At 36.7% G+C, this 26,655-nt stretch overlaps 1 protein-coding gene across 3 annotated transcripts in view; it reads right to left on the bottom strand.

Annotated features, from left to right (window-relative positions):
• ADGRG2 (adhesion G protein-coupled receptor G2) overlaps positions 1 to 26,655 on the bottom strand; it is a 57,658-nt gene that overhangs the window by 20,403 nt on the left and 10,600 nt on the right. The window contains exons 2-8 of one of the 3 annotated variants that reach the window (XM_087938228.1): positions 17,852 to 17,967; positions 12,147 to 12,200; positions 8,368 to 8,415; positions 8,235 to 8,267; positions 3,007 to 3,063; positions 2,591 to 2,661; positions 2,136 to 2,203 (exon numbers count right to left, since the gene is read on the bottom strand). In XM_087938228.1, coding sequence (XP_087794354.1) covers positions 2,136 to 2,203; positions 2,591 to 2,661; positions 3,007 to 3,063; positions 8,235 to 8,267; positions 8,368 to 8,415; positions 12,147 to 12,200; positions 17,852 to 17,966 — 446 coding nt within the window. In that variant the 5' untranslated portion in view covers position 17,967. The remainder of the gene's footprint in view (positions 1 to 2,135; positions 2,204 to 2,590; positions 2,662 to 3,006; positions 3,064 to 8,234; positions 8,268 to 8,367; positions 8,416 to 12,146; positions 12,201 to 17,851; positions 17,968 to 26,655) is intronic. The other 2 variants (XM_087938229.1, XM_026714264.2) reach the window with 2 other exon arrangements.

Here is a 26,655-nt window from a genome sequence, read left to right as displayed (position 1 = left end):
CTGTATGCCGTCTGGGGGGGTGGAAATCACTGGGCAAGTGAAGTTCCACTTGCAGAATGATAATTCCAACAAGCACAATTGTGTATGTATATTGTAAGAAAGCAACCTACAATAATTAATTTAAACTATCAATATTTATAATCAGCAAGACATATATGCCTCATAACATAAGGGCAAAATCTTGTGCCACTAATTCCACATAAGAAGCACCTTGCCTATTTATTGCATTTTATAATCAGCAAGTTTGGTGCATATATGTAAACTGGTGACTAAACAGTCATGACACATTATCTTTTCACTCCAGACATTCCCAATTAGCTTTAGCCACACTCTTCCACTCTCCCATCTGAATGTCAACATAATCTATAAGATATATGAGTCCTGAAACTAAAAATTGCATGCTTTATTCTATAAAATATAATAAAAAACAATATATACATTTAAATTTATTGGGGATAGTGACAGCCATTCACTTGTCATTCTACAGTACTATAGCCCAAAGCATCAGATAAACTGATTAAATGCTGAGATGGGAGGGAGAAATCAGTTTTCATTTTCTTAAGAGGTCTCTGTCAGATCTACCATCTTCGGCTTGGCACCTTGCTGGGATTCTGACATCAAAGCAATGGAGAAGGGAGGGGGAACACGGGCAATAAATCTGTATGGCTCTATGGTGCGAATTAGGGAAGTGGGAATAGTTGAAGAAAAGCAGAGCAGTTTGGAATCTGGTCCTTGCCAAGTCATGGAGGCCTTGGCCTGAGTGTGGAATTTCACCAGCCTAAATACCTCAGCGTTTCCCAAAACATCTCGGCAATGTTGCATTGGCTAAAGATGGACTGGTCACGAGGGAGGGCTGGGGAACCAAGATCGTATTTCTGTATTGTTCCACAGGAAACTTTAGATTCCATCTGAGTTTAGAGCCAGCATCTCTTGATCTTGAGTTGATGCAGCATTTGTTGTGTTCTATAATTCTGTGCTGGGGCAATTAAATCCAGAGATCTTTTTGCTTAGTTTGCCTGGTGCTGGGCTAAAGTCAGAAATCCACATAGAAAAGCTGGAGAGGCTAAGAGGCAACAGGAGATTCAGTCTAACCAGTGGTATATTACTGGAATTATCTGTCAGGGAGACTTTAAATTACTGCCCCTCCTGGTTTGAAAAAAGGAACATGTGATTATAGACAAAGGGGATCAATCAGAAAAAACAAATATACAATGTAAATAGTTATTTAACTATCCTTACATCTTTCACTTGTGAATGGGGATATTTGCCTATTTAGAGATCAAAACCAAAGCATCTAATTTTTATTGTGGATACTGTATGACAAATTACTCCAACTTCAGTTGATGAGCGTAGAAGAAATTGTTCCTTAAGTATTACTTGAAATCTCTTACATTGTTCCATCCCTCAACCAGGCAAGTGTGCTAGTTTCAATGTGAATTCCATTAAACTGTTTATTTTTTATTACAAACTTGTAAGGAAGGATAAAATATCTTTACTTGAAGTCCAGGATCCTATACCACATTGTTTAAGGTTAAGATAAGGTTTTCAAAAATAATTATTTTAGGAAGAATTCATTTATCATTTCAGTTGTTTACTGGGCTGTAAGGAATAAGGGCAAATTGCCAAAATTTAGGAAAAGTAACATCTTTCCATGATTTAAGAAAAAGTAGGCTAGGATATCAAGTAGTTTTTAAAAAGCTAAATATGTACTAGGAATTATATATGCAGACATTGCATAGTAATTCCAAAACAAATTAGAAAAGGACCATTCAGTGAAAAATGACATAGACAAGAAGAAAACCAAGCCCAACACACCAACCAAATGTATATAAATATAGAGTGAATATCTGTACTAAATGTTGCATATTAGCCCTGCTGATTTCACTGCAAGTAAATTAATGTAGGTGGATAATAATCTTATACCTATGGTTCAAAGGTCTTGTGCTGAAGAGACATGAAAGTGTTTGCCTTAAAAATTAATTTGGCAGTATATAAATAGATTATAGCAAACCTGAAGTGATAAAATTAAAACAGTTTTTTTTCTTCCAGAAGTATTAAAAAAACAAAAGTATTTTAAATATGACTTGCATGCAACAGTGGCAAGGAAGAAAGATATATATTTTTAAAGTACTCACTTTATTTCTGGTGGTTGGGTTGAATAAACTTTTAACAGGTACAGATTAGTGTTGTTGTCAGGATATTTCTAAAAACAACAAAGAACTCATGAAATACATTATGCTTTTATATATTGTCTGCCTCCAGAGAATATAATGGGCATAGCAATATAATATGGCCTGATAGGGCACAGGTTATTAATTACTATTCATAGTGAAGAATGTACTGTGAATGAAACCTAACAAAATTTTAATTACAGAATGAATAAATTATAATGCAAAGCAATTATTCCATTCCAGGGGACCAAGCAAAGGTAAATTTACGTTTTCTACCATTTATCACTTACTTTATGCCAAGACAGTTAATGTCAACTGTGACTCTTTTAATTATGCAACTTAGGATTGTGACAATGGTTAATAACCCTAATAGAAAACATAAGTTTGATCATAAAATAACAACAATAATAAAGACTTACTACTGTTAGGTTATATGAAGTATCTGAATTGTTTTCATGAATTTGAAATTTCATACTGCCCATGTAGAAAACTGGAAAGGAAGGGAGAAAAAAACCCATTTGCATTAGGAATAATTTGGTTTAGAAATTAAAGCATATATTTTAGAAAAATAATTAAGCATATATTTTCTCTTTTATTCTTTAGCTTCCTTGTGTGATTATACACTGATATTCTGTCCTTCGCAAAAAAAGAACGTTTGGCCTGATTTAGTTATATGACAAAATATAGTCTATTATTATAAGAACCATTTCACATGGTCACATTATCCTCCTTTCTACATTCTCTGTGCAGGGAAGCAAGGCAAGAAGGACCTTTAAATCTAAAATAGAATTAAAGCCAAACAACACAATAAGTAAAAAAATTAAGAATCACTAACCTGAATCTTTACATATATCCGATAACTTACACACTTTCTTATATAAAATGTTTGCTCCTACAAAACACAAATAAAAAGAAGACTTTGCATTTTAATATAATTGGAGTACTTTTGCTAAGATAATATAGCTCCTTGCATGGAACCAAAATATGAGTATTGCATTTATTATTTTTAAAAATGTGTTAGGTACAATATTATAAATCCAGCTAAATATATGAATTGCAATAAGCCTTTAAACTCAAAAGAATGAAATTGCTTATAAAAAAAAAAAAGAGCAACAGAAGGCAGAGGAGGAAATCATGGTATCTTAGCTTACAAAGTTGTCTTTAGATTGAAGATTCTTATGTATACAGAATAACATAAGCATGCTGGGGATAAAACTTGTAAATTCTGGCCAAAATGTGTTAAAACAGAGTCTTAGCAGGGAATGCTTCATGTAGCATGGAATAACTGAAACTAATAACCTACCTAACTTTTTAAAGCATTAGATTGAGTTAGCAGAACCATTTATGGGCATAGGAAATCAATATTTATTGGCCCATCTGCTAATATCATATGACTGCAATTTAGATTGCAACAGGAACATATGGTAAAACTAATGAATTAATGACATGAGATAAAAATGAAATAAAATTTAGACAGACACAGAGATAGAATATTTTTTCTGAAACTAAGAGATGGAGGACAAATGAAATAGAGCTGAATGGTTGTCTTGTTTTTGTAGAGCAGAACTGATAACTACATATATGAAAGTGGGTATATGATTAATTCCAAATACAAAGAGTTGTGAAGCTTTACAAAGAATGAATTGTTTGCTTTGATCATGATTTCAGCCTATCTACTGACGCATTAATATGTACAGGAATTAACCTCATGGCTGATTTAATGTTTATGATGAAAGATCAAAGGATTTAATAAAGGCTGCAAGAGTGATGAGAAGTTCTGAACACAGATCAGACTTTTATTTGGTAGCATGAAGAGTGGATCTGAGAAGAAAATGAACATGAAACGAAAGTAGAATGATATATAGCATCATTGCAGAATGAGAAAATCCATATTTAAAGTATTACAAGACAGAAGAATCCTTCAACAGAAAAAGAATGAAAATGAAATTAAGGAAAGATTAAATGGAAGTTCCTTGGAAAATAGCAAAAAGAATTCTTTTATGAAAAGCCCACAGAAGTATATTAATGTAAAATATATTTGTATTAAACAAAGTAGACAAAGCAAGCAAATATATTTGTTTAGCCCAAAGCACATTAAAGGGAAGTATTAAAAAAATGCTTGGTGGAAAGATGAAATAAAATGGTTGTGAATTAGGAAAATTGTATATAAGAAAATGATTTCTCTGTCATGAGAAGCAACCAATTGAGCATTTGGAGTATTCAAAAATTTTCCTCCTGACTTTTGCTAGCTTTCCTTTATAGCAGATGTCATGAATTTTATTTATTATGCCATCCTTGTTGCCATTCAATGAGCAAGTAACCTAAACTGATGCATTACCTTTTCTTTTTTCTAAACAAGATTTTCAGACACTGAACTACCTTGTGTCAGACTACCTTGTGCTTTTCTGTTTGTAATTAATATGCTTTTTAAGATGGTTTATCTCATTTCCTGTTGTGGCATTGGCTCTGGCCTGAGATACTCATCTGTTAATTCAACAAGTTTTCTAAAGTTTTCTTAATGATTCACAGAATAGTTTCAGAAAATTTATTTAAATTACTGGATATCAAACTCCATTCCAATGGTGACCTAGCCCGAGACTGTCTTAACTACATCCTTTGTACATTCATTCATTCATTCATTCATTCATTCATTCATTCATTCATTCATTCTAGTGATGATGTGATAGTAGTGTTCCAATATCTAAGGAGCTGTGACAAAGAAGAGGGGATCAACCTATTCTCCAAAGCACCTGAAGGCAGAATAAGAAGCCATGGATGGAAACTAACCAAGGAGAGAAAAAACCTAGAACTAAGAACAAAATTCCAGACATTTACAACAATTAATCAATGGAAAGGCTTGTCTCTGGAAGTTATGGATGATGTATCAATTAATGTTTTAAAAAAGAGATAGAACAGCCATTTGTCTGAAATGGTATAGGGGTTCCTGCTTGAGCAAGGGATTAGACTTGAAGACCTCCAAGGCAGCAGTGGGATCCTACCTGACCTAACGTGCACACACAGCTTTCCACACACTAGCTGAGTCCTGCAGTGCCAATCAGCTGAGAGGATAAAGAAGAGAAAAGCGCAGGGGCAGGTGGAAGGGCCAATCCTGCACTTTTCTCTTCTTTCTCCTCTCAGCTGATCGTTTTTTTCCTCCTCTCAGCTGATTGTAGGAGGCTTTTTTACTGCCAGTTTGGCCAAACCAGTAGCATACCACCACTGATCCAAGGTCCCTTCCAACTCTATTATTCTGTTATTCTGTTAATCCTTTAATTATTATGGAATTTACTAGATTCAGAAGAGGAGTGAGAGAGGCAAAAAGTGATAAGAGTGGAAACTGGCAAGTGGAAGCTAGCTTTTCCAAGGCTTGAAATGGACTTAATTTAAACATTCAATAATTATTCAGCTTCATGGTTACATTTTAATTTGGAAAGGCAGGTATAGGAAATTTTGTGTTTAAATCCATGATCAATCAATACTTGGGTACAGTATACCTACAACTGCACTTAAACTATTTTAATCTACAGTAAAATAAATTTACTGAATTTACTGAGCTGTGTCTGCCAGTCTATTCTTAGCCAATACAAAAAGTTAAGCTCAGCTATGAAATGTTAGGATTTACTGTGATTTATTGTGGAGTCCTAATCAAGAGTTCCTGATATAAAGGATGGTTTGAAAAGATAAAACAAAATGGAAGAATGTAGCGAATGGCGACTGTGTAAACTGACTTTTCTTTTTTCTTGTCTCCAGGTATTCCACTATCCAGATTTTTTTGCTTTCTTATTGACAATTGTTAATGTGTTAAGGAGGGTGGGTGCTTTGGCATGTAATATACCAGATTTAACTGTGGTGGAAAAGAAGAAAGTATGGATAGTTGATGTGGCAATACCATAATCCATAGCAAAAAGTCTTCAATGGCAGTTAGTTACAAAATATATGCATTGGTAAAAAAAATCATTTGTCAGTTACAAAAGGCCACACTGCTTCGATCAACACATAGATTACAGTGATATATTAAGCATCCTTGGGAAGAATTTGATGTGAATGAAGGCCAACACCACTAAAGAACTTGCAGCAGTGATTTCACTAACTCAATAAAAGTGGAACACAGACAAACCACAAGCAATAAATCCTACGTTGAGATCAGAGGTTTATTTCATGAGCAATTTGGAACATGAAAAGCCATCAAAACATAACATTTCAGTAAGATAATACTTACAAACAACATTGCAATGAGGTCCACTGACATGGCCGAGTCCGGCAAGGAGTAGCCATGGCAGTGGCCCTGAACACATCCCAAGACTTTCTTGTTATACTTTTCTGCATGCATTTCACAACTTACTTCTCTGTTCTTTCTTACTGACAGTCTCCACATATACCCGTGTACATCTCAAACCTCTATACATCAGCTATTTTCTGTTCCCTATTTCTCGTGGTTTTCAAAACTACATACTTCGCAAAATCACATTCCACAAAACAGCTCAGCAGTATTACAAATAGCTCTGGTACATTTTGAAATCATCCTATCTAAAACTTTTGGTTTATGTCTCTTTTACTCTGGGGTCTGCTATCATCCAAAGGCCTTATGGAATCTGATAGATCAATAGCCTATTTTTTCTTCCCACAGTGTTATGTATAATAATAACAATAATAAACATACCATCTATTTTTGAAAAGTCAAGTTCCATTTTCATTTACAATGATATACTAATATAGGATAGATAGATAGATAGATAGATAGATAGATAGATAGATAGATAGATAGATAGATAGATAAGATAAGATAAGATAAGATAAGATAAGATAAGATAAGATAAGATAAGATAAGATAAGATAAGATATGGTATTCAGCTTTGTTCGGGTATTTTCCCACGTCATTATAGTTGTGCTTTTAAAGTTGTAGCAACGTTTCGGCAGAATCTCATCTGCCATCATCAGGCTTCTGTATTGTGTTCGTCTGTGAGTCAGACTTTCATTGCCATTTCTGTTTTAAATTTGGTGCTAGCCTATGCTGTGCCAGAATGGCTTTTTCTTCATCCTGATTGGTTGGGAGTCTTGGTCTGTGTTTATTGATCTTGGAGTTTGCTGTGTTCTGCTTGATTGGTGTTTCTAGTATCTTCTGTCTGTTTTGTGGCTTTTTTTGTGTGTCTTGATTGGCTGGCAACATTGTGTTTCCTGTATTGGAGGCTTTTAGTGCAGCTTGGCTCCGAGTAAATGGACGGCTATCAATTGTTAGGAAGCTATGTTTCATCTGGGTGCCTGGTTGGGGTGTGTTTGAGCTGGAGGTATCAGGGGGGATCTGTTTGTGCCCAGGTGTTTGCCTGGCTAGTGGTGTGGAGATTTTTTGGTTTGTGAGTGCAGGCTTCCAAATAATTCCACCAGACTGTCAATTATATATATATATATATATATAATTATACATGGAATAAGGCTATTTAAACGGACTGACGAGTTATTAAGGAATTTTCTGTGGGAAGGCCAATCCTTAGATAATAAAAAATGCGGAACACAACTATATCAAGAATTATGGATTTAACAAATGGAACTCTGTCTTTAAATATCACTTTTCTTTCTCTAAATTCCACAGCAATTTTCTTATTTCCTCTTGTTCAAAATTTTGCATAACTGTCCATTAATTTTGTAACACCTATGTTTTTTTCTCTCATTTAAGGAGGCCCAAACTTATTGACTAAATTGCTGATTTACAGTAATAATTCAATCAAATTTCATTTCCTTTGTTCTTTAAGTCAGGAATCCTGTTACACTAAACAACATCAGTTATACTTGTATATAGTTGGGTCTATTTTATTATACTGTAGTTAAATATAGCCTATCCCTTTGTTAAAGGATTAAAATCATACTGATAATGGTTCAAGAAAAATGTTTGCACTGAATAATTTTCTTCCTGAAAGGACAGTTTACAGCATGATTTGATATTTTGTTTAATTTGGTATTGTATGGTACTACACGACTCTAAGCTAAACAAATTTTAGTCTATTTCTACTGAAATTAAAAGTGGTACAAGATGTTTCTACATAAATATTATAAGTAACCCACTCTTACCTGCAGTATCCAGAGTTCCAATAGAAGACAAATCTAAGAATACAAAAACACAACGTTTAATACAATAGCAAAGTGAAGAAAAGTAATAAACATTAAATTTACTCTATGTCAATTTTTTTTAGGAAAATCTTGCCTGTAGCACTGTTAGGAAAGGTGACAAAACTGACAATGGATGAATCTGCTGTAAATAAAGAAACAGTTTTTATTTATTTAAAAAGCATGTGAATAAAAACAGCCATAATCTTATATTTTTTATAAGCTGAAATGTGAATTTTCCAAGCTTTCTCATAAAAACTCAGTCGTAGTTTGGGAAACAATTTTGTCAATTTGAGTACAACAAAGGGCTGTGGCAAAAGATAAGGAAAAGTAGAAATGTTACACTAATATTCTTCATTGCTTTATTAAATAGAACTAGAACCAACTGGTCTAAACAGTAAGGAAACGGTTTCCTTCAGCTTTAGGGCAGGATGGTTGAAAAAGGATTTCTGGAGCCATAGTGATGTTACTGCAGAAACAAGTGTTTTCAATCCCATTTTTGCATTTTGAGGTAATTTTTTTAAAGGATGAAAATAAAAGCTGAAAACCTGGGAGGCAAGTTGTTTATTCTATTTCTTTAACAATTCCCAAACCCTCCAAATGCAAAAAAATAACTATGAAAAAAAAACCTATGGGAAAAAAATAACTTGCAAAATGGCCAAATGTTGGCAATGAGAATTGATTTGAGGCTATATGAAAGCCAGTCTGTGAGAAGATATTAAAGGTGAAAAGGGAAGATATTTTTTCTCCCAGAGGCCTTGCATTCCCATTCTCATTTTTTAAAAACAAAATGACATAATTTCAGTGGCGACATAAGTTGCTTACCCTATTTTAGGAGAACCTCTTAACAAATGAATTTTGTCTGTCCTAGAAGATGCTCATCTCTTTTTCACTAAAGCAAAGCTTACAAGACTACAGGTAGTTAGTTCTTTGCTTACAACAGTTTCTTTAGTGAATGTTCAAGGTTACACTGGCACTGAAAAAAAATGACTTATGACAGTTTTTCACACAATTGTTGCAACATCCCCATTGTCATGAGATCAAATTCAGGTGCTTGGTAACTGACTCATATTTATGACAATTGCTGTGTCCGAAGATCATCTGACCACCTTTCGCAACCTTCTGACAAGAAAAATTAATGGGGAAGCCAGATTCAATTAACTGTTTTACTAAATTAACAGCTGCAGTGATTCACTTAACATCTATCTCAAAAAAGTCATAAAATGGGGCAAAACTCACTTAACTGTCTGACTTAGCAACGGAAAATTTAGGCTCAATTGTTGTAAATCAAGGATTACCTGCATTTAATTGCAATGTAGATCTTATGCTGATTAAGGAGCTAAATTGAAGGACCTCCAATATCTAATATCAATGCATTTTATAAAATTGAAGCATTTTTGTCAAAATATTATTGTTTTATGTAGGGAAAAATAATCATCCAGACACACTGAGTCATGTTTTATTTTTTAGATTTCTCTCTAGATATTTATAGAATGCTTAGGGGGAAAGAATAGCTAACCTGCAGCCTGTGAATGCTATTCAACCCTAAAATGATATTTCGTGGTCTTCTCTTGTCATGCTCCTGAAATACAGTGACTATTTAGCCAGGGATCATATTGAAATTATTTTACAGTAAGTTTACAACAGTATTTTAATTTCTAATTCCTGGGCAATGGGGGGAACTGAAAATCCCAATTTCCTCCTTTTACATTATTTGGCTTAACCCATTGCACACTATCACTAAGACAGCTAACGTGATGTCTACACTCTTCGCATCATTGCTTTATTTATTCATTTTAGCCTTCGGCACTAAACAAAATTAAAATGTAGGTGTCTGTGAAATATAGCTGGTAGAGGTCGTCATCAGGTCTCAAAAGGGTTTCCAGCATTATTTATAATTTTAAACTATTATTTAGAGAAAAATTCTAAAGATAAAAACAGATGAATAAATTCAGTGAAAGATGCAAATCCTAATTTTATTTTATTTTTATTCTTTAATTTCAATTGGTATTTTCCCCTTCTATTTAAATATTTACTGTGGCTAATAATAGCATTCAGAAATCTAGATTGCACAGGTAGTCCTCATAATAGAGACTATGCATTATTGTCGTAAGTTGTGACAGTTGTAAAATGGGTGACAACCTTTTTTTGCAGTGGTCAATAAGTGAATCACCATGGTTAATAAATAATTCTATACTCATTAACAAAATATTACAGTCATTAAGTGACGCCAATGTTTGCTATGGGGCATTTTTTCCAAAAACTGGAAGTAAACACTGGTTTTCAGCAAAACCATCATAAATCATAATTGTATGACCATGGGATTCTGCAAATGGCCGAAAATGCAGAGTGGTTGCTGAGCACCCAAAATACAGCCATGTCATCAGGAGGGTGGCCTGGCCATTGGAACTTCAGAACGGGATGCATCTTTTCTTGACAGGGGTCCATTTTAATTTTGAATGGTTGATGAGTGACCAGTTATAAGTTGAGAACCATCAGTAACCCTACATGTCTGGTGAAAGATGTTTAATGACTGCTTTTTTAAATGCAGAGGGGGGGTTCAATTGCAACTCCAGAGGAAATATATTCCATACCCTGAACCACTGAAAAGCCCCCCTCTAGTATAACAGGCAGATGATTATCTGATAGCTGGAATATCTTCCGAAGGCCCTATTCAGCAAAACCTGTCTAAACAACTTTAGAATGAACTAGCTCGATACCTGTGATTCGATATGAAACTATGTGGTCCAGCTTAGTTTTTTGGGAAGAAAATAAGGGGGGAAATTCTGCCTCTGACTACCAGCATCCATTGATATTCATCTGGCTAGCGTCCTGTCAGTGTGTGAGAGAGTCCAGGGCTGTTTGGAAACTGAAACAGTATTTGCTGTGTGAGCAAGGAGGAGACAGCAAGGCGCCGGGCATGGCTTAGTTCAACTGCTTGCTGCTCTGAAACTAAAACTGAAACTGAAACTCCTCTCTTCTGTTTGTGTTTTGCATTTGGAACATATTTCTTTTCAGGTGGGGAGTGGGAGTAGAACTCCTTAGCATCAGTGTGTGTTAATAATAATATACGAAATACTAATGCTCTGATACTTGTTTCAAAAAATCCTTTCTTAGTGAGCACCTAGAAGCCAAGAGGAACATACATGCTAAATTTCAAGTTTGTAGGCTTTACGGTTCTGGAGATTTTGTAATGATGTATGAGTGGTATTTCGCTTTTATAGAGAGAGAGAGATGAAGAAGTTATAAAGGCATCTATTTAAAGTGGAAATTCCCTTTGAGGACCTAAATAACATAATTTAAGTACTTAAAGGGAAAACCTACTTTTGTCAAGTGGTCTATGTCATAGATGGATCATATAGTAGGAGTTATAAGCATTGTTTACCAGCCAAGTTATGCATTTTGCACTAATTGAAGCATCTGGGAACTTCAGAATACCAGAATGTATTGAATAGCCTGATATCTGCAAATATCTATACATCTGCTGCGTCTTAACCGAGAAGGCTACACACAATATGAGTTATAATTCTGAGAAGCTTTGCTGGCTTTAAAGAGTTTGAAGGTATTAAATGCTGTATTAAAAAAAAAAACCCACGTAAGCAATAAAAGAGCCGATGTGATATAACGGTTAAGGCACCAGATACCAGATTTAGAAACCAGAGACTGTGAGCTATAGTCTGAACTTGGCCACAAAGCCAGCTGGATGACTTGGTCCAGTCACTTTGTCTAAGCCCTAGGAAATGAGGCAGTAGTAAACTACTTCTGAAAAAACTTAAGAAAACTGCAAGGACTGGTCAGGAAGTTTCCAAGATGCAAATACAGTTGAAAGAAAGAAAATAAAAGTAAGACAAAGAATATTGTATTTAAATTTCTTACTTGTTGTGCTTACAGAAAAGTTTCTAAGGTTTGATGAGATACTTGCATCACTGGCTGTAAAATATAATAAAATAATAAAATATGTAAAATATAATATATTCTTAGATTAAAATTAAAAGCATTGCATTTAAAAATTGTGGAACAATATTTACATTCCCTGCTCACCACAAGAGGGCAATGCAAAACTATTTAAACTTATTACAGCTGCAAATAAAATTGTAATAATTCTGAAGTAATAAATCAGAAAGTAATTTTCCTATTAACTACTCTTTCAAAGGAAGAATGCATAGAATAAATTGTATAAAATCTTGAAATAACTAGTTATATTAAAAATTCTGCTTCACACATCTATTCAAAAGCAAAAAAACCCCACAGAATAACAGTGAATAAATCTGTTAAAGAGCACAGCACATTGGCTCTGTTCAAACAGAATATTAAATTGTACTTTAGTGTTAGAGAGACAAGGGTAAATAAGCCAGGAGCTGATGTGTATTAATTGCATAAGTGGCCACAGCTGGTCATGGTAATGCCAGTGACAAAACATATCTTGTGACATCATAAAGCAAGTTCTGCACATTCATACTGTACTTCTGAGGCTTCAAGCAGATATTTCGGGGCAGAGTTTGCATGTTGATATTGTGACTCATGTTTTGTCACTTGCCTTTCATTTGGCTGAGAAACACTGCCCAAGATTGTCAAAAGAAAAGGCCATAAGAAACTGATTAGGTAGAATTCTTAACATCTTCCTAAGGCAGAGGTGCCAAACTCAAGGCCCACAGGCTAGATCCGGCCTGCGAGATGATTAGATCTGGCCTGGGGGGCTGCCCGAGAAACAGCAAAAGACTGGCCAACGGGGCCTTGGCCCAGCCCAGGCTGACCAGGCACTGCAACCTAGTGGTGGCCATCTAGGCTGGACCACAGCCAGCATTAGATTCATGGTGCTGCCTTGGGGAGTGCGTTCTAAGCACTTCCTTTTCACCCAGGATGCCAGTCCTCACGCGCTTGCCACCTCCTATGTGCAAGCTCAGGGGCTGAGGTGGCGCCATCTGGCCCAGATGGCTCCCACCAGGTTGCAGATGAGTGCTGTATCTACACCAGCAACTCTATGTCCCGCTCTCTGACCTTTCACATGTGTGTGCGCGCGCATGTGTGCATGAGGGGAGGTGTCTGGCAGCTGGGGCTCTGCAGCCCACTGAGACCACCAGGCTAGCCATCCAAGAAGCAGGCGTGGCAGTGGCACCAGCAGCAGGTAGAGTCAATAAGCTAGATCTGAGTTGAAAGCAATCTCAGGTGGATAAATCTTTTAAATACCCCAAGAGAAGTATTTTAATGTTGTAATACACAAAATATTAATATGTGTTCTCTGAGACTTCCATGTTATTATAATTTATCTAAATCAGACAATTTGAAACTAATTTAATTATGATTTATAAATCATAATTAAAGCTAATGGCACTTCCAATGTGAATGTAGTGATTAACAGTTGTTTTAAAGGCATTCCAAAAACAGCTTATCATCTTGATAATGTGAGGAACATGACAGCTCAACGCAACTTATGGAGATCAATTTTACTTTGTCCATTATTGTTTAGCAATATATTAGAACTGAGTAATTTATACTAACTGATTTTAAATTGATTGATTGGTTGTGATATCATTTGGAATTAGAAAAAATATATTCCTAAATGTATGTTTTTTAAGATATTATCTTGAAAATAATGCTAACTAGTGGAAGTTATTTTAGTGTAAATATACATAAGATTACATTCTAATGTCATTTAAGTACATTTTGATGACATTTACATTCCACATTTTTATTACTGATACTCAGAGAACTAAATACTGACATACCAACAATAATATGCTCAAATATAAAAATAGTGAAATAACAAGGCATCAATAAGCTCAAATTTTCATTTCAAAGCTTTTTATTTGAGTCATGCAAGGCTTTGAAACTGCTTTGCAAAATTAGAAAAGCAAGAATATTTTCTTGGATTTACAAGGTGAAATCAAAGTACTGATTACTGTACATATGACATTAAACACTAATTTGAAAGGAATGCTTAGCTTTCCTTCATTAGTGAAGGAAAACTGCTTTGGATGCACAAGCCTTTACTTTTAAGATTCTCATTGCAAGACTTAATTCAAGTTATATTCCACTGTTTAAGCACATTCAGTGAAGGATGAGAAGAATGAAGTGTCTTCCTAAAATTTGGAAATTCTTTTGGCACAAACATACCATTAAGAGAAAAGGGATCTACCTGAAATTGATATAACTGAATCCTGTACATATTTGCAAACTTCATATACAAAGATTGCTATAATCAGCAGTATTCAATTCATTTGTTCTTGCATTCAAGAGCATATGGAGACACAACTTTTTCATGCTATTGAAAAGAGCACCTGACAAAATAGATTAAGATCACAACACTCACTCTGATAACTTTATAATGAATCTACAAAACACAGAGAAACATGATGACTTTCTTATTTCTTCATCCTACAATCTTAATACCAACTCTATATGAACTTTATTTCAATTTGTACTGTATTTCTGTAACTTTCATCTAGAAGATACTGTACTGTACTGTAATTGATAGACACATGGCTTTAATACTTGACACATTTATTCTTCCCACCATTTTCTGTGGGTTCTCCTCCCCCAATTTTCCTGATGCAGAGGCTTTGAATTTCAATAATCTTAGACATTTGTAATCTTGAACTAGCCTAATAAAAATGTTGTTCCAAATAATTTAAGTATTTTATTTCTATATCACAACATGGATTTTAAAAATACACACACACACACATACACACCTTAGCTATATTCTTTGTGACTTGTTCCAATTCATTTTTAAACAAGGAATCATGTGACCACATTTCTAACCTTTTATTCTTCTTTTGACCTCTTATATGGCTTTAGAGGGCGGTATTTTAGAGGTGTAATCAGTTCAATAATTCACCCAGGACCTGCTTAGCCAGTTATTCTGAGAATATACTCTTCTCATAGCAATATGTTCCCTGGCTATGAATCCATGCAGTGATGATTCTTGTACTTAGAAACATCAAATGGGATCCATGGCAGAAAATAATAGTTTGGAGATTATTCCTGTCAGTGAAAATGCTGTATCAGAATACAAGGTCAAATATCCTTTCATATCGTAAAATCACTTGTTTATGATTGCTTTTTCTTAATAAAAATGAAACAAATGGAGCAATAAGCCTTATCTGACTTATTATATATATTAAACATTAATTTCCTAGCCACTACCTTAACTTTCCTATTCTTTCTATTTTAGATTTTGAAACTATAAAGAATAGTCCCTCACTTTATGATATGACAATAATGCTAAATAAAATAATAATAAAGCATTATCAAAATTCATATCAGTTTCCCAGAACTGGTTGCCTTAATCTTCCCCAAGTTGTCTGGCTGGAAAGTTAGAGGATTTTGGAAGTTTACTCCTGTCCTAAATAAGTTTCCTTAAACATATACCCCAGTGAGATGTCATTTTGTTCAAATCCTTTTGAGCAGGCTTTAATTCTAAACCATTTTTCTTTTCTGTAGAAGATGGTTTAGAATTAATGTTCTAATAATGTTATGTAACATAATGTTCTAATAGTGTTGTAAAGAAAAATTACAAAAACATCCTACATTTCCTGGGTTTTCTCATCCACAACCAATGGAAAACTTCAGGAAATGTTTAAGTAGAATTTTACTTATTTACAAGTAGTCCTCAACTTAAAACAGTTCATTTAGTGGCCGTTCAAAGTTATAACAGAACTGAAAAAAGTGACTTTTGACCATTTTTCACACTTACAACCATTGCAGCATCCCCATGGTCAGAGGATCAACATTTGGATGCTTGGCAACTGGTTCATATTTATGATGGTCGCAGTGTTCCAAGGTCATGTGATTGATCACCTTTTGTGACCTGCTGACAACCAAGGTCAATGGGGAAGCCAGATTCATTTAACAACTGTTCTACTAACTTAACAACTGCAGGGATTCACTTAACAACTGTGGCAAGAAAGGCCATAAAATGGGGCAAAATTCACTTAACAACTGTTTTGCTTAGCAACAGAAATCTTGAGCTAAAGATTTGGTCTTAAGCTGAGGACTACCTGTAAATCATGCCATTTATGTGTCATTTCATTTGGGAGATGATTTCCAGAATCATTTGAAAACAAACATTGCATATAATAGAACTTACATAAATTTGTGTCTGAGTCTAGATGTAAAGATTCTCTGAACTCAGCTTATACTTCTGTTGACTTCATAGATTTATCTCGTCAACTAAAAAGATACTCCTTTGGTCTTTTTAGCTTCCAGAAAAAGGGAGTGGGGGAAAACAAGGCATTCCTTAAATGTCTAGATAATCAACCCTAAAGCCTAAAGTTGTCGGAGCATAAGAATGTTATTGGAGAGCATGATGGATGACTCTTGGAGTCCAATGTATCCCATTGGAGAAGTCACATCCACAGGGTGGGGGGAAGACCAGGGTCAAGGGGGAAATATATGATGTAATTTAATATCAGCTGCATCCAGCTTACGCCAACATTGTCACTCCTAATAAATCAATTTACTTTTCTCTGAGATGCGGCTAGAGACTTTTGATTTGAATGAGGGTGGATTTGTTGGAGCCCTGACATATCCATTCAGTTCTTCTGACAACACAATTACTTTGACACTGCCTTCTTCCAAGGCTTTTTCTCTTCCAGACTGGCCTATTGCTCTGGAATATCAACTTGAATGGTCAACTCCCAACCAAGGATCAATGAGGCCTACTCTATCTTGGCTGGGTCGGGGGAATTCAGGCAAGGCAAACTAGGTGCTATCTCCCTATTGAAACATATCCAATAGACATGCTAATCAGCCTGTCTAATCCTTTACCTTGATACTGGAGTAGTAGATCACTATTTGTCTTCAGATATCTGCTTATTGGGATTGCAAAGCTACCTTAGAACTTAGAATTTTGATTAGGTGGGGTCTAATCTAAATTCTAACTAAATTTTTCTCCAGTTCCATGAACAGGCAGTATTCTAAATAAGCATGTTTCTGGATGTTATTGATTTTCATATGAGCCTTAGGTGTCTAAGCCTTAGGTGTCGATAACTGTATTATTTTGTTGTTGAACTGCTATAATATTCCCCTACTGTTATTTTTGGTGGGATTTATTTTAATCTTGTGAATATAAAGAATATGGAAAGGATCAAATGATTCAACTACTTGTGAATAAAATATCAGTTATATGCCTGTCTACTAAGTGAACTCACTTGTATTCCTTTAAGAATAACTTCAGAAAATCTCTCAATTCTACAAATTCTGATTACCATGAATTGGAAATCATAAAATTCCATGTCTTCAAACACATATTTTAATTAAAATGAGTTTTAAAATCTAAGATAAATTTGGCTGTTTTCCTCATAATGTGAACCATATGAAGCTCATAACCTGAAACATGATCTTGAACAAAATCCAATACCAAATGACTTATTTCATAGAATTGATGAAAATAAGTATGAACAAGTATTAGACTTTAGATGTATTATAAAATATACATAAATATACTTGTTATACTTACTATCTTCTGTATAGTTCTTATCTCAGCACCCATTTCTCTTTCCATCTGCTATGTTACCTAGCTTATGCACATCCTCATTTAAAGGGACATGATTAGAAGAGCAGAGAAAGAAAAAACTTACCTCTGCCAGAAGCCAAAATCAAATGAAGCAATAGGAGACCAAGAGAGACCTTGAATTTTAATAAGTGTTCCCATACTTTCTCTGTGCATGTATAGCTCACTTTATGGGCTACCATCCTAAAAGGTGCAAGAAAAACAATTAGCCACATGTATAAATGATATTCATTGTATAAATAGGAAACAATTATATAGGCAGTCCTTGACTTACAATCATTTGTTTAATGACCATTCAAAGTTACAATGGCATTGAAAAAAGTGACTTATGACCACTGGTGGGATTCAAATTTTTTTACTACTGGTTCTGTGGGTGTGGCTTGGTGGGCGTGGCAGGGGAAGGATACTGCAAAATCTTCAGTCAGAGGTGGTATTTGCTAGTTCTCTGAACTACTCAACATTTCCACTACTAATTCTCCAGAACTGGACAGAACCTGCTGAATATCACTTCTGCTTATGACCATTTTTTACACTTAAGACCACTGCAGCATTCCCAAGGTCATATGATCAAAATTTGGATGCTTGGCAACTGGCATGTATTTATGACGGTTGCAGTCTCCCAGGGTCATGTGATCTCCTTTTGCAACTTTCTGACAAATGAAGTCAATGGAGAAACCAGATTCCCTTAACAGCTGTGTTACTAACTTAACAATTGCAGTGATTCACTTAACACTTAACAATTCACTTAAGATGGAGCAAAATTTCACTTAACGTCTTGTTTAGCAATGGAAATTTTGGGCTCAATTATCATCATAAGTTGAGGTGTTGAGTTTTCAGATTGTTTGATATCTGTTAACAGTGATTATGGCTCCTGGGAAAACCACCTATGTTTCATTATCCTGCTCCCTGTTACGAACCACTAGAACAACCTTATCAAACTTTGTCCAGTCACATTGTCAATTAATGCAAAGCAGCAGTAAACCCAACAATTTGGTTGATTCAATATCTGATACAAACTGATTCCATCAAACCCATGCGCACCAGCCACCAGGACATTTGTACACTGTTCCCTGCAGGTTCTCTGTAACAGGTTCACTGACATTTGCTTCCCCCCACAAGGACCCAAACTGCAAGGAAGGCAACGAGTTCAAATATTTTTAATTAGTTTATCAAAAGATAAAATACAGAAATTCAAAGAAAAATGGAGATAATAGGAAAATAAGGGAGGAAAGGGGAAAGAAAGGGGAAAGAAAAAGAAAAGAATTGACTTCCAACTTCCAAAAAAAGAGATTAAACTAGAACAAAGACAAAAAGAACTGTGGATTTGATTTTGTGAAAAATGAATTGGAAATCTTGCTGTATGGTAACGATAAACATATCGCTAAGGTAAATTGTTATTGAAATTGAATTTGGAGGATGAATATGTAACACATTGTACAATTCAGTGGGCAAAGAACTTTGGATATAATATAATGCTTGAACAATGGGAGAATATGTGGATAAAAGGTTTAAAATTCACATTAAATTATAATTTAAAAGAAAACTTTTACAAGATGATATACCATTGGTATCTAACACTGAACAAATTGTCAAGAATGTATAAACGCATTTGAAATGAATATTTGAAATGTAAATGTAAAGAATAAACATTCTATAATTTATGATGGACATGTGACAAAGCGAAGAATTATTGGAGTAGGATTCACAATGCTGATGCCCCAGAGCTATGGAACTTTGATTGTTTCATGATGGAGCTCTGCCGCCGGTTTGAGGACCCCCTAGCAGATTGGAAGGCCCGTGATTACATCAGAATTGTGAAGCAAGGCCGCCAGCAGGTGGCCGAGTACACCGAGGAATTCTGAGATTTTGCTTGCCAGGTAGACGAGCCAGAAGACATCCTAGTAAGCTGGTTCAAAGATGGGCTGAAGGATTACCTCTACCATGCCTGCCTAAGCTAACAGGCATAGAACAGAAATGGGCTAAGAAGGCTTATGCCATTTGATGGGCTCTTCTCACATGGAGGCATTTCTTGGAAGGGAACAAAATCTCCTTCCAAGTCTGGATCGACCACAAAAATCTGGAAGCCCTTAAGACCCCATGGAAACTATCTCCAAAGCAAGTGTCCTGGGTCCAGTATTTCAAACATTTTTACTTCATCCTCAAGTACCTTCTTGGGGGGAAGAACTTCCTAGCAGATGCTTTATCTAGAATGCCCCAATATAATGGCAACAAATCAGAGGTGGTCAAACCTCTTCTCCTAGCTTCCAGCTGGAAGCCAAAGTCATGATCAGGATGCAAACAAAACTAGATCTCCCAACTGACAATGCCACCATGCAAGTGTTCAAACAAAAACCTTCTCACAGACAACTGGTTCTAGTTGAAAGACAGCCTGGCTTGGATGGGAGGAAAGTTGTATGTCCCAGCAAGCCAAAGACTTAGCCTCATGAAAACCTGCTACAATTCAAAGTTGGCTGGCCAATTTGGATTTGTGAAAATGCTGCACTTAATAAAGAGGCAGTTCTGGTCATCCCTAAAGAAAGATATAGAAGGCTATGTGGCTGCTTGCCCTGTCTGTGCAGCCGCAAAGAGAAGGCAGGAAAAAACCCTAGGGCTGGTTTTGTAAGTAGCCTGGTGCCATGCCACATAGGACTTTATAGATGATAACCTTGATCAGTTTGGATGGATTTTTATGGATTTCATTGTAGAACTATCAGAAAGTGCAGGGAACACTGTCATTTTGGTCACAACAGACCTATTCTCCAAGCAGGTCCATTTCATTCCCTGCCAAAAGATCCCCACTGCCAAAGCCTTTGCCAAGATGTTCCTGCACCACATATACTGATTGCATGGTGTCCCCCAAAGGATTATATCTGATGGGGGGGTCCAATTCACATCAAAATTCTGGAGAGCTTTCCTAAACCTTCTGGGTACCAATCAGAGCCTGAGTTCTAGTCATCATCCTCAAATGAATGGGAAGATAGAATGAATGAATGGGGTTCTAGAACAGTACCTAAGGTGCTTCATCAACTACCAACAGGATAACTGGATTGATGTTTTCCTTTTGCAGAGGTTGCTTACAACAACTCAGTGCATTAGAGCAGGGGTCTCAAACCTTTTGTACATCAGAGACCACCAAATTCATAATTTTAAATCCCATGGACCACTAATATGAATCCAGCATGCCGCTCGCTGAAGTGCCTGGACTCCCACTGATGGGATGGGGTCCTTCAGGCACTTAGCTTGGCTGCCTGTTTCTGCAACCTTAAATACTCAAAGAGTCATTTGGACCCAATTCCCACAGAAAACAAAACACCGGGGCCTCTCATTTCTCTCTCTCTCTCTCATCTCTCTTTCCCTCCCCCTCTCTTTCTCCCTTTCTCCTTCTTTCTCTTTCTCTCTCTCTCTTTCTCCCCCTCTCTCTGTCCCCAGGGGTGTGGGTGGGGGGAAAGAAACCTCTGAACTGGTGCTGGGTGGTGGGAATCTGATGCTTATGAGTAACCATTTTAACCTAATGGAATTGAGTGGGAATCCTCAGATCCTGCTTTTTCTTGCTATCCCTTTCTCACAATAAAAGTTTCCTTTTGAAATAACATTCGTTTCAAGAGTTCTACTTTCTTGAGCAGAGACGAGGCAAGTCCTTGCATAGAGGCTACTACCCATGACAGACCACATGCCTCAATTTTTGGATAAAACACACAAAAACAATAGTTACCAATTTCATTTGTGATTTAATTCAAAAGAAAGCAAATTTCTTTATCTTGGCCCTATCCAGTTTTTGACATGTGCCTCCTCCAACAGACCTTCCGAATATGTTTTGCCTGGAAAAAAAGTCATGCACCCTCATCTTAGATCATTTTTATTTTTATATTTATTGTGCCCAACCAGCACAATTAATTTTATTCCTCAAACTTGGAGACAGAATTACTACCTAATCAATCTTAATGCAACCTGATATTTAATATCTATCCATTTTGTCTATAGCTCACAATTAATGTTTTTTAAAAAAGCTTAATCTATGCACCAGAGAACTTTTGCTTTCTCCAGGAAGTAACCGATCTCAGTATTTTGTACATAAAAGCAGTTCATATTTCCACTTCAAAACCACAAAACTAGTCACTTTATAGCACTGAACATTCCAGAATTTCCTAGAACTCAGAGCCACTTAAGGCATCAGGGAAATGCTATTAAATTTCGGATGCCAGGGAATCATGCAGTAGGATCAATAGTGGAGTGGCAGAAGAAGTAATGGAGGAGTGTACATTTCATACCACTCTTAAGAGAAACGAAATAAGTTAATCCTTTCCATCAGCAATAACAGTTCTTTAGGCTGCTGTCTAAAAACACAGATAGCATTTGTCTCTTGTATGTTCTAGTAGGATATTGTAGGAAATGGTGTTATGGTTATGAGTCAGTTCTGCTGTTTTTCAGCCTGCTTTTTTTTAACAGGACATATAAAGTATTGATTCTGACCTAATTATTTTAAGTAAAATTTGCATTATCAATTTCTTACCAAAGAATAATATTTTTACTGAAGAAGCATGCACATATAGATCATTCTTAAGCACTTGTTTTAAACCTTCAATCCATGGCAGTCAACCAAGTGGTGCTGTGGTTGAGGTGGTGCATCCATCCTTTCTTTCCTTGACTTCTCAGTGGCCTTCAATACCATCAACCATGGTATTGGGCTGACTTAGGGAACTGAGAATGGGCAGCACAGTTCGTGCTGGTTCACCACATTCCTCCAAGGCCAATCTCAATTGGTATTAATAGCGAGCAAGAAGTCCAGCTCTCCACCCTTCTTTGTGAGGTGCCTTAGGGTTCAGTACTCTCTCTGCTCCTTTTTAACATCCACATGAAACTGCTGGGTGACATCATAGATCATGATGGGATGTGTCACCAATACATTGATGATAGCCAGCTATATATCTCCATCCCAGGTGAAGTGAATGATGTGATGGATGTCCTTTCATGGTGTTTCATGCTCTGGAGGTCTGGGTGGGGAGCAACAGATTTCAACTGAACCCTAATAAGATGGAGTGGCTGTGGGTGGGCCCCTCTGTATCCAGGAGTTCTTCAGGTTTGAATGGGATTGCACCTCCCTAGACAGTCCCAGTGAATAACTTGGGGGTTCTCTTGGACTCATGGCTCCTGCTCGAAAAGCAGGTGGCAGCTGTGGCCAGGAGGCTTTTTCCCAACTCGATATTATATGGTAATTATTTCCCTTTCTGGACAGCTCTTTGCTTGGTCACCCATGTCTTAATCATCTCCCAACTGGCCAATTGCAATAGGCTCTACATGGGGCCACCCTTGAAAAGTATACAGAAGCTTTAGATCCAGAATGCAGCCCACAAGCCATATTGGGTGCCCAAAGAAGGACACATATAATACCCTTATTCTGCAGACTGCCTCAGGTGGCAGTTTGCTTCCAGATCCAATTGAAGGTGTTGGTTATCAACTATGAAGCCCTACATGGCATGGCACCAGGCTACTTATAAAACCAGCATCACCCCTCACATCAGCCCCACATCAGCTGATGTGAGGGGGGTGACACTGGTTCTGAAAGTAGCCTGGTGCCGTGCCATGCCATGTAGGGCTTTATAGATGATAACCTTGATCAGGCAGGGAAGATATGCTGCAGGGGCCATCAGTCAAAGAATTTTGACTAGCTTCACTAGTGGGGTCTAGGAAGAGGTTTCTCTGCCACCATCCTTGCATTATGGAACATTCTGCCCCTAGAGGTGAGGCGGGCCCCCACTCTCCTGGTTTTCCATAAAGAGGTCAAAATTTGGCTCTGCAGCCTTGCACTGTGGGGGGGCACAGAAGACCATGGGCTTGCTGGCTCCATGAGAACCTACCCAGTGGTGGGATTCAATTTTTCTATTACCAGTTCTGTGGGCGTGGCTTGGTGGGCGTGGCAGGGGAAGGATCCCGTAAAATCTCCAGTCAGAAGTGGTATTTGCTGGTTCTCTGAACTACTCAAAATTTCCGCTATCGGTTCTCCAGAAATGGTCAGAACCTGCTGAATGCCACCTCTGAACCTACCCCACTTGTATTAACTATTTTTTTTACCTTTCTGAAATTTTATACTCATAATAATACTGTCTTATAATTAAATAATGATCTTAAATTAATTTTAATATTTTAATGTTAATTTTATACATTATTTTATATGTTGATTATATTGCACACTGCCCAGAATCCCTCTTTGAGGGAGATGAGTAGTTTAGAAACATGAAATATAAATAGATAAATGTGAGTAATCCAAACAAACATAGATCTAGTTCAGGATACCCCAAAGCATTTGGGCTTTTCTTCCTCAAAAGGCATTTTTAACTTGTCCTAGTATACACAAACAACACTGCACTACAAATTATTTTGAAATAGAAAGTTTCAACAATAACATCTTCATGTTGTCCTAATCTGTGATAGCCAGTCAGCCCCTGAATGAGACTAGAACTTAAAAGTGGATCATGTTAACAATATAGTACGTACAGTAACATAATCTAAAATAAATGATGTAAACAAAGCAGACTCTTTGCCTAGTATTAAACTAAAAATTATTCATCAATTGACAATGTTTGAGACTGCCGGAAGAGCGATAACAGGTCCATGACAAAGTTCTGGCTCTTGCCAGAATGGAATGACTCACCGCAGCCAACTCACCACAGGACAACTTGTTGTGGCACTATTCAACAATACAATTTAATCATTTCAAATAATTTTTAAAATAATCATTCACATTTCATTTGTCCATCCATTGGCATTCTTTCTTTACTGAGTCTATTTCATTATTTCTTTTATAATACTGTACCTCTTCTCCCGTGGCGAGTTGTCCTGCAGCAAGTTGGCTGCAGTGAGTTGGCCATGGTGAGTTGGCTGTGGTGAGTTGTCCCATTCTGGCAAGAGCTAGAATTTTGTCATGGACCCACTATCGCTCTTCTGGCAGTCTCAAATATTGTTAATTGATGCTATTGTTGTATATTGTTGATGTTGTCTCTCCCAATTCTTCTGGGTCTGCCTCATGTTCTTTGACTTTCTCTTCTTTTTGTACATGCCTTGTACTCTATGGAATCCCAAGACATCTTCTCCAGGTAAGCAAACAACTTTATTTGCTGGTTTTATTGGGTTTTATATTGGGTTCCATGCCAATTCTTTCTCTTATGATCTCAATACTTTCTATGCTTAGCAGTCAAAGGGCTTCCAAATTTCTAATCTGGTAGACAAATGCCTCAGCTTCTACTTATTTTTTTAAGTTTGTCAAAAGAAAGAAGTTATCATGGGAATATACAACCCTGGAAAAGTTTATGTCACTTTAAAATTTGTATTAATTCAAAATGAAGCAACTTCTTTGATAAAATGTTCAAGGATTTGTTTTTTTCCAAGATATGCTAACAAAGGAAGCTACTTCTTACTGAAATGACTGTAAGTGTACTTATTCCCAGTCCACATAATAGAAGGATTATATAGATTTCTATCAACTGCAAAAGCAAAATATGGTGTTTAGACTCATTCCTAAAATTATGAATGCAGAACTGATTGTATCCAACCCAGAGCATGTCACATCATAGCTCATGGAATATCTTTACCTGCTCTTTTATAACAACGTATACCTAAAATACACTGATACTCTGACAGTTGAAGTCCCCCCATTTTCCAATTACTAAACTGACATTTGGTCCAAGACATTTTATGATAGTTACAATGGTGGAATTGAGTCCCAAACAGTCCCTCGAGCTAAGCACCCACCTTTCTCTCCTTTGAATTGCTGCTAACAACTAAAATGCCAAATGAACTATAAAAAACCAACCGAAGTACAAAGTCCACACAGAGCTTCAAGGATTAATCTGAACAGAACAAACGACTTTTCTTCCTACAAAGGTTTCTTTACCTTTGCATGTCCTTTATACTTTATGGGAGGGGCAATCCCCTCCAAGCCTTACTCCCGAGTCACCTCTTTTGTCTCAGCTGCTCTTGCCTTCTAGCAGCTCTGCACACACATGCACTGGGAACAGGCTCCCCTTGTTCCTCTGCCTCGCTGCTGCCAGACTCCAGAGGCTCCAGAGTCAGCTCCCTACTCCCAGATGGTCCTGGCCCCATCTCTGCATCAGATGCAGGACCCTCGTCCGAGTCCTCTCCAGACTCCCGGACTGGTCCCTGTTCTTCCCCACTGTCCGATTCTGCTGCCATCTGCATAGGCTGCCGGTGAACCACAACACTTATGTACTGTATTCTATACAGCATAGAATACAAAAATACATTAACTATGACAAAAATGTGAACAAATGGAAGAGGCAAAAAAATGAAATAATCCAGTAATTTCAACTTTAATATCTCCTCTGATGCATCTCCGTGTTCTCCATTAGTCATCCACTTTGGACAATATTGTTATATACTGTCTTTGATAATCTCCTGAGCTAGTATTTACTTGTCATTCTTCTGGTATAATTCCCCATTGGGCAATTGTTTCAGATCCTTCACCATTCTATGTTCCAAACTGTTTGGCCTCTCATCCTCCTTCCGTGTTTTGCAGTCCATCAATCAAGTGGTTCCCTCCCCCCCAAGTCTTTCTTGTTTCTCCTCTCTTCTTTGGTTACATTTATGATTTCCATTTATGTTGGTTTTCATCTTAATAGAACAGAATGAGCTGGAAGGGACCTTGGAGGTCTTCTAGTCCAGCCCCTGCTCAAGCAGGAGAACTTATACCATTTCAGATAAGCGACTTTCTAGTCCAGGGGTGTCAAACTCGCGTCATCACGTTGTTGTCACATGACATATTGTGACTTTCCCCCCTTTACTAAAATTGGGTGGGCATGGCCAGCATGTAATTCATCCAGCCCACAGGCCGCGAGTTTAACACCCTTGGTCTAGTCC

The sequence above is a fragment of the Pseudonaja textilis genome, chromosome 8, assembly GCF_049901715.1.
Source record: "Pseudonaja textilis isolate UNSWEBS1 chromosome 8, rPseTex1.2, whole genome shotgun sequence".
Classification (NCBI taxonomy): domain Eukaryota; kingdom Metazoa; phylum Chordata; class Lepidosauria; order Squamata; family Elapidae; genus Pseudonaja; species Pseudonaja textilis.
The sequence above is the reverse complement of the archived record's forward strand: the minus strand, read 5'-3'. Positions and strand labels throughout refer to the sequence as shown.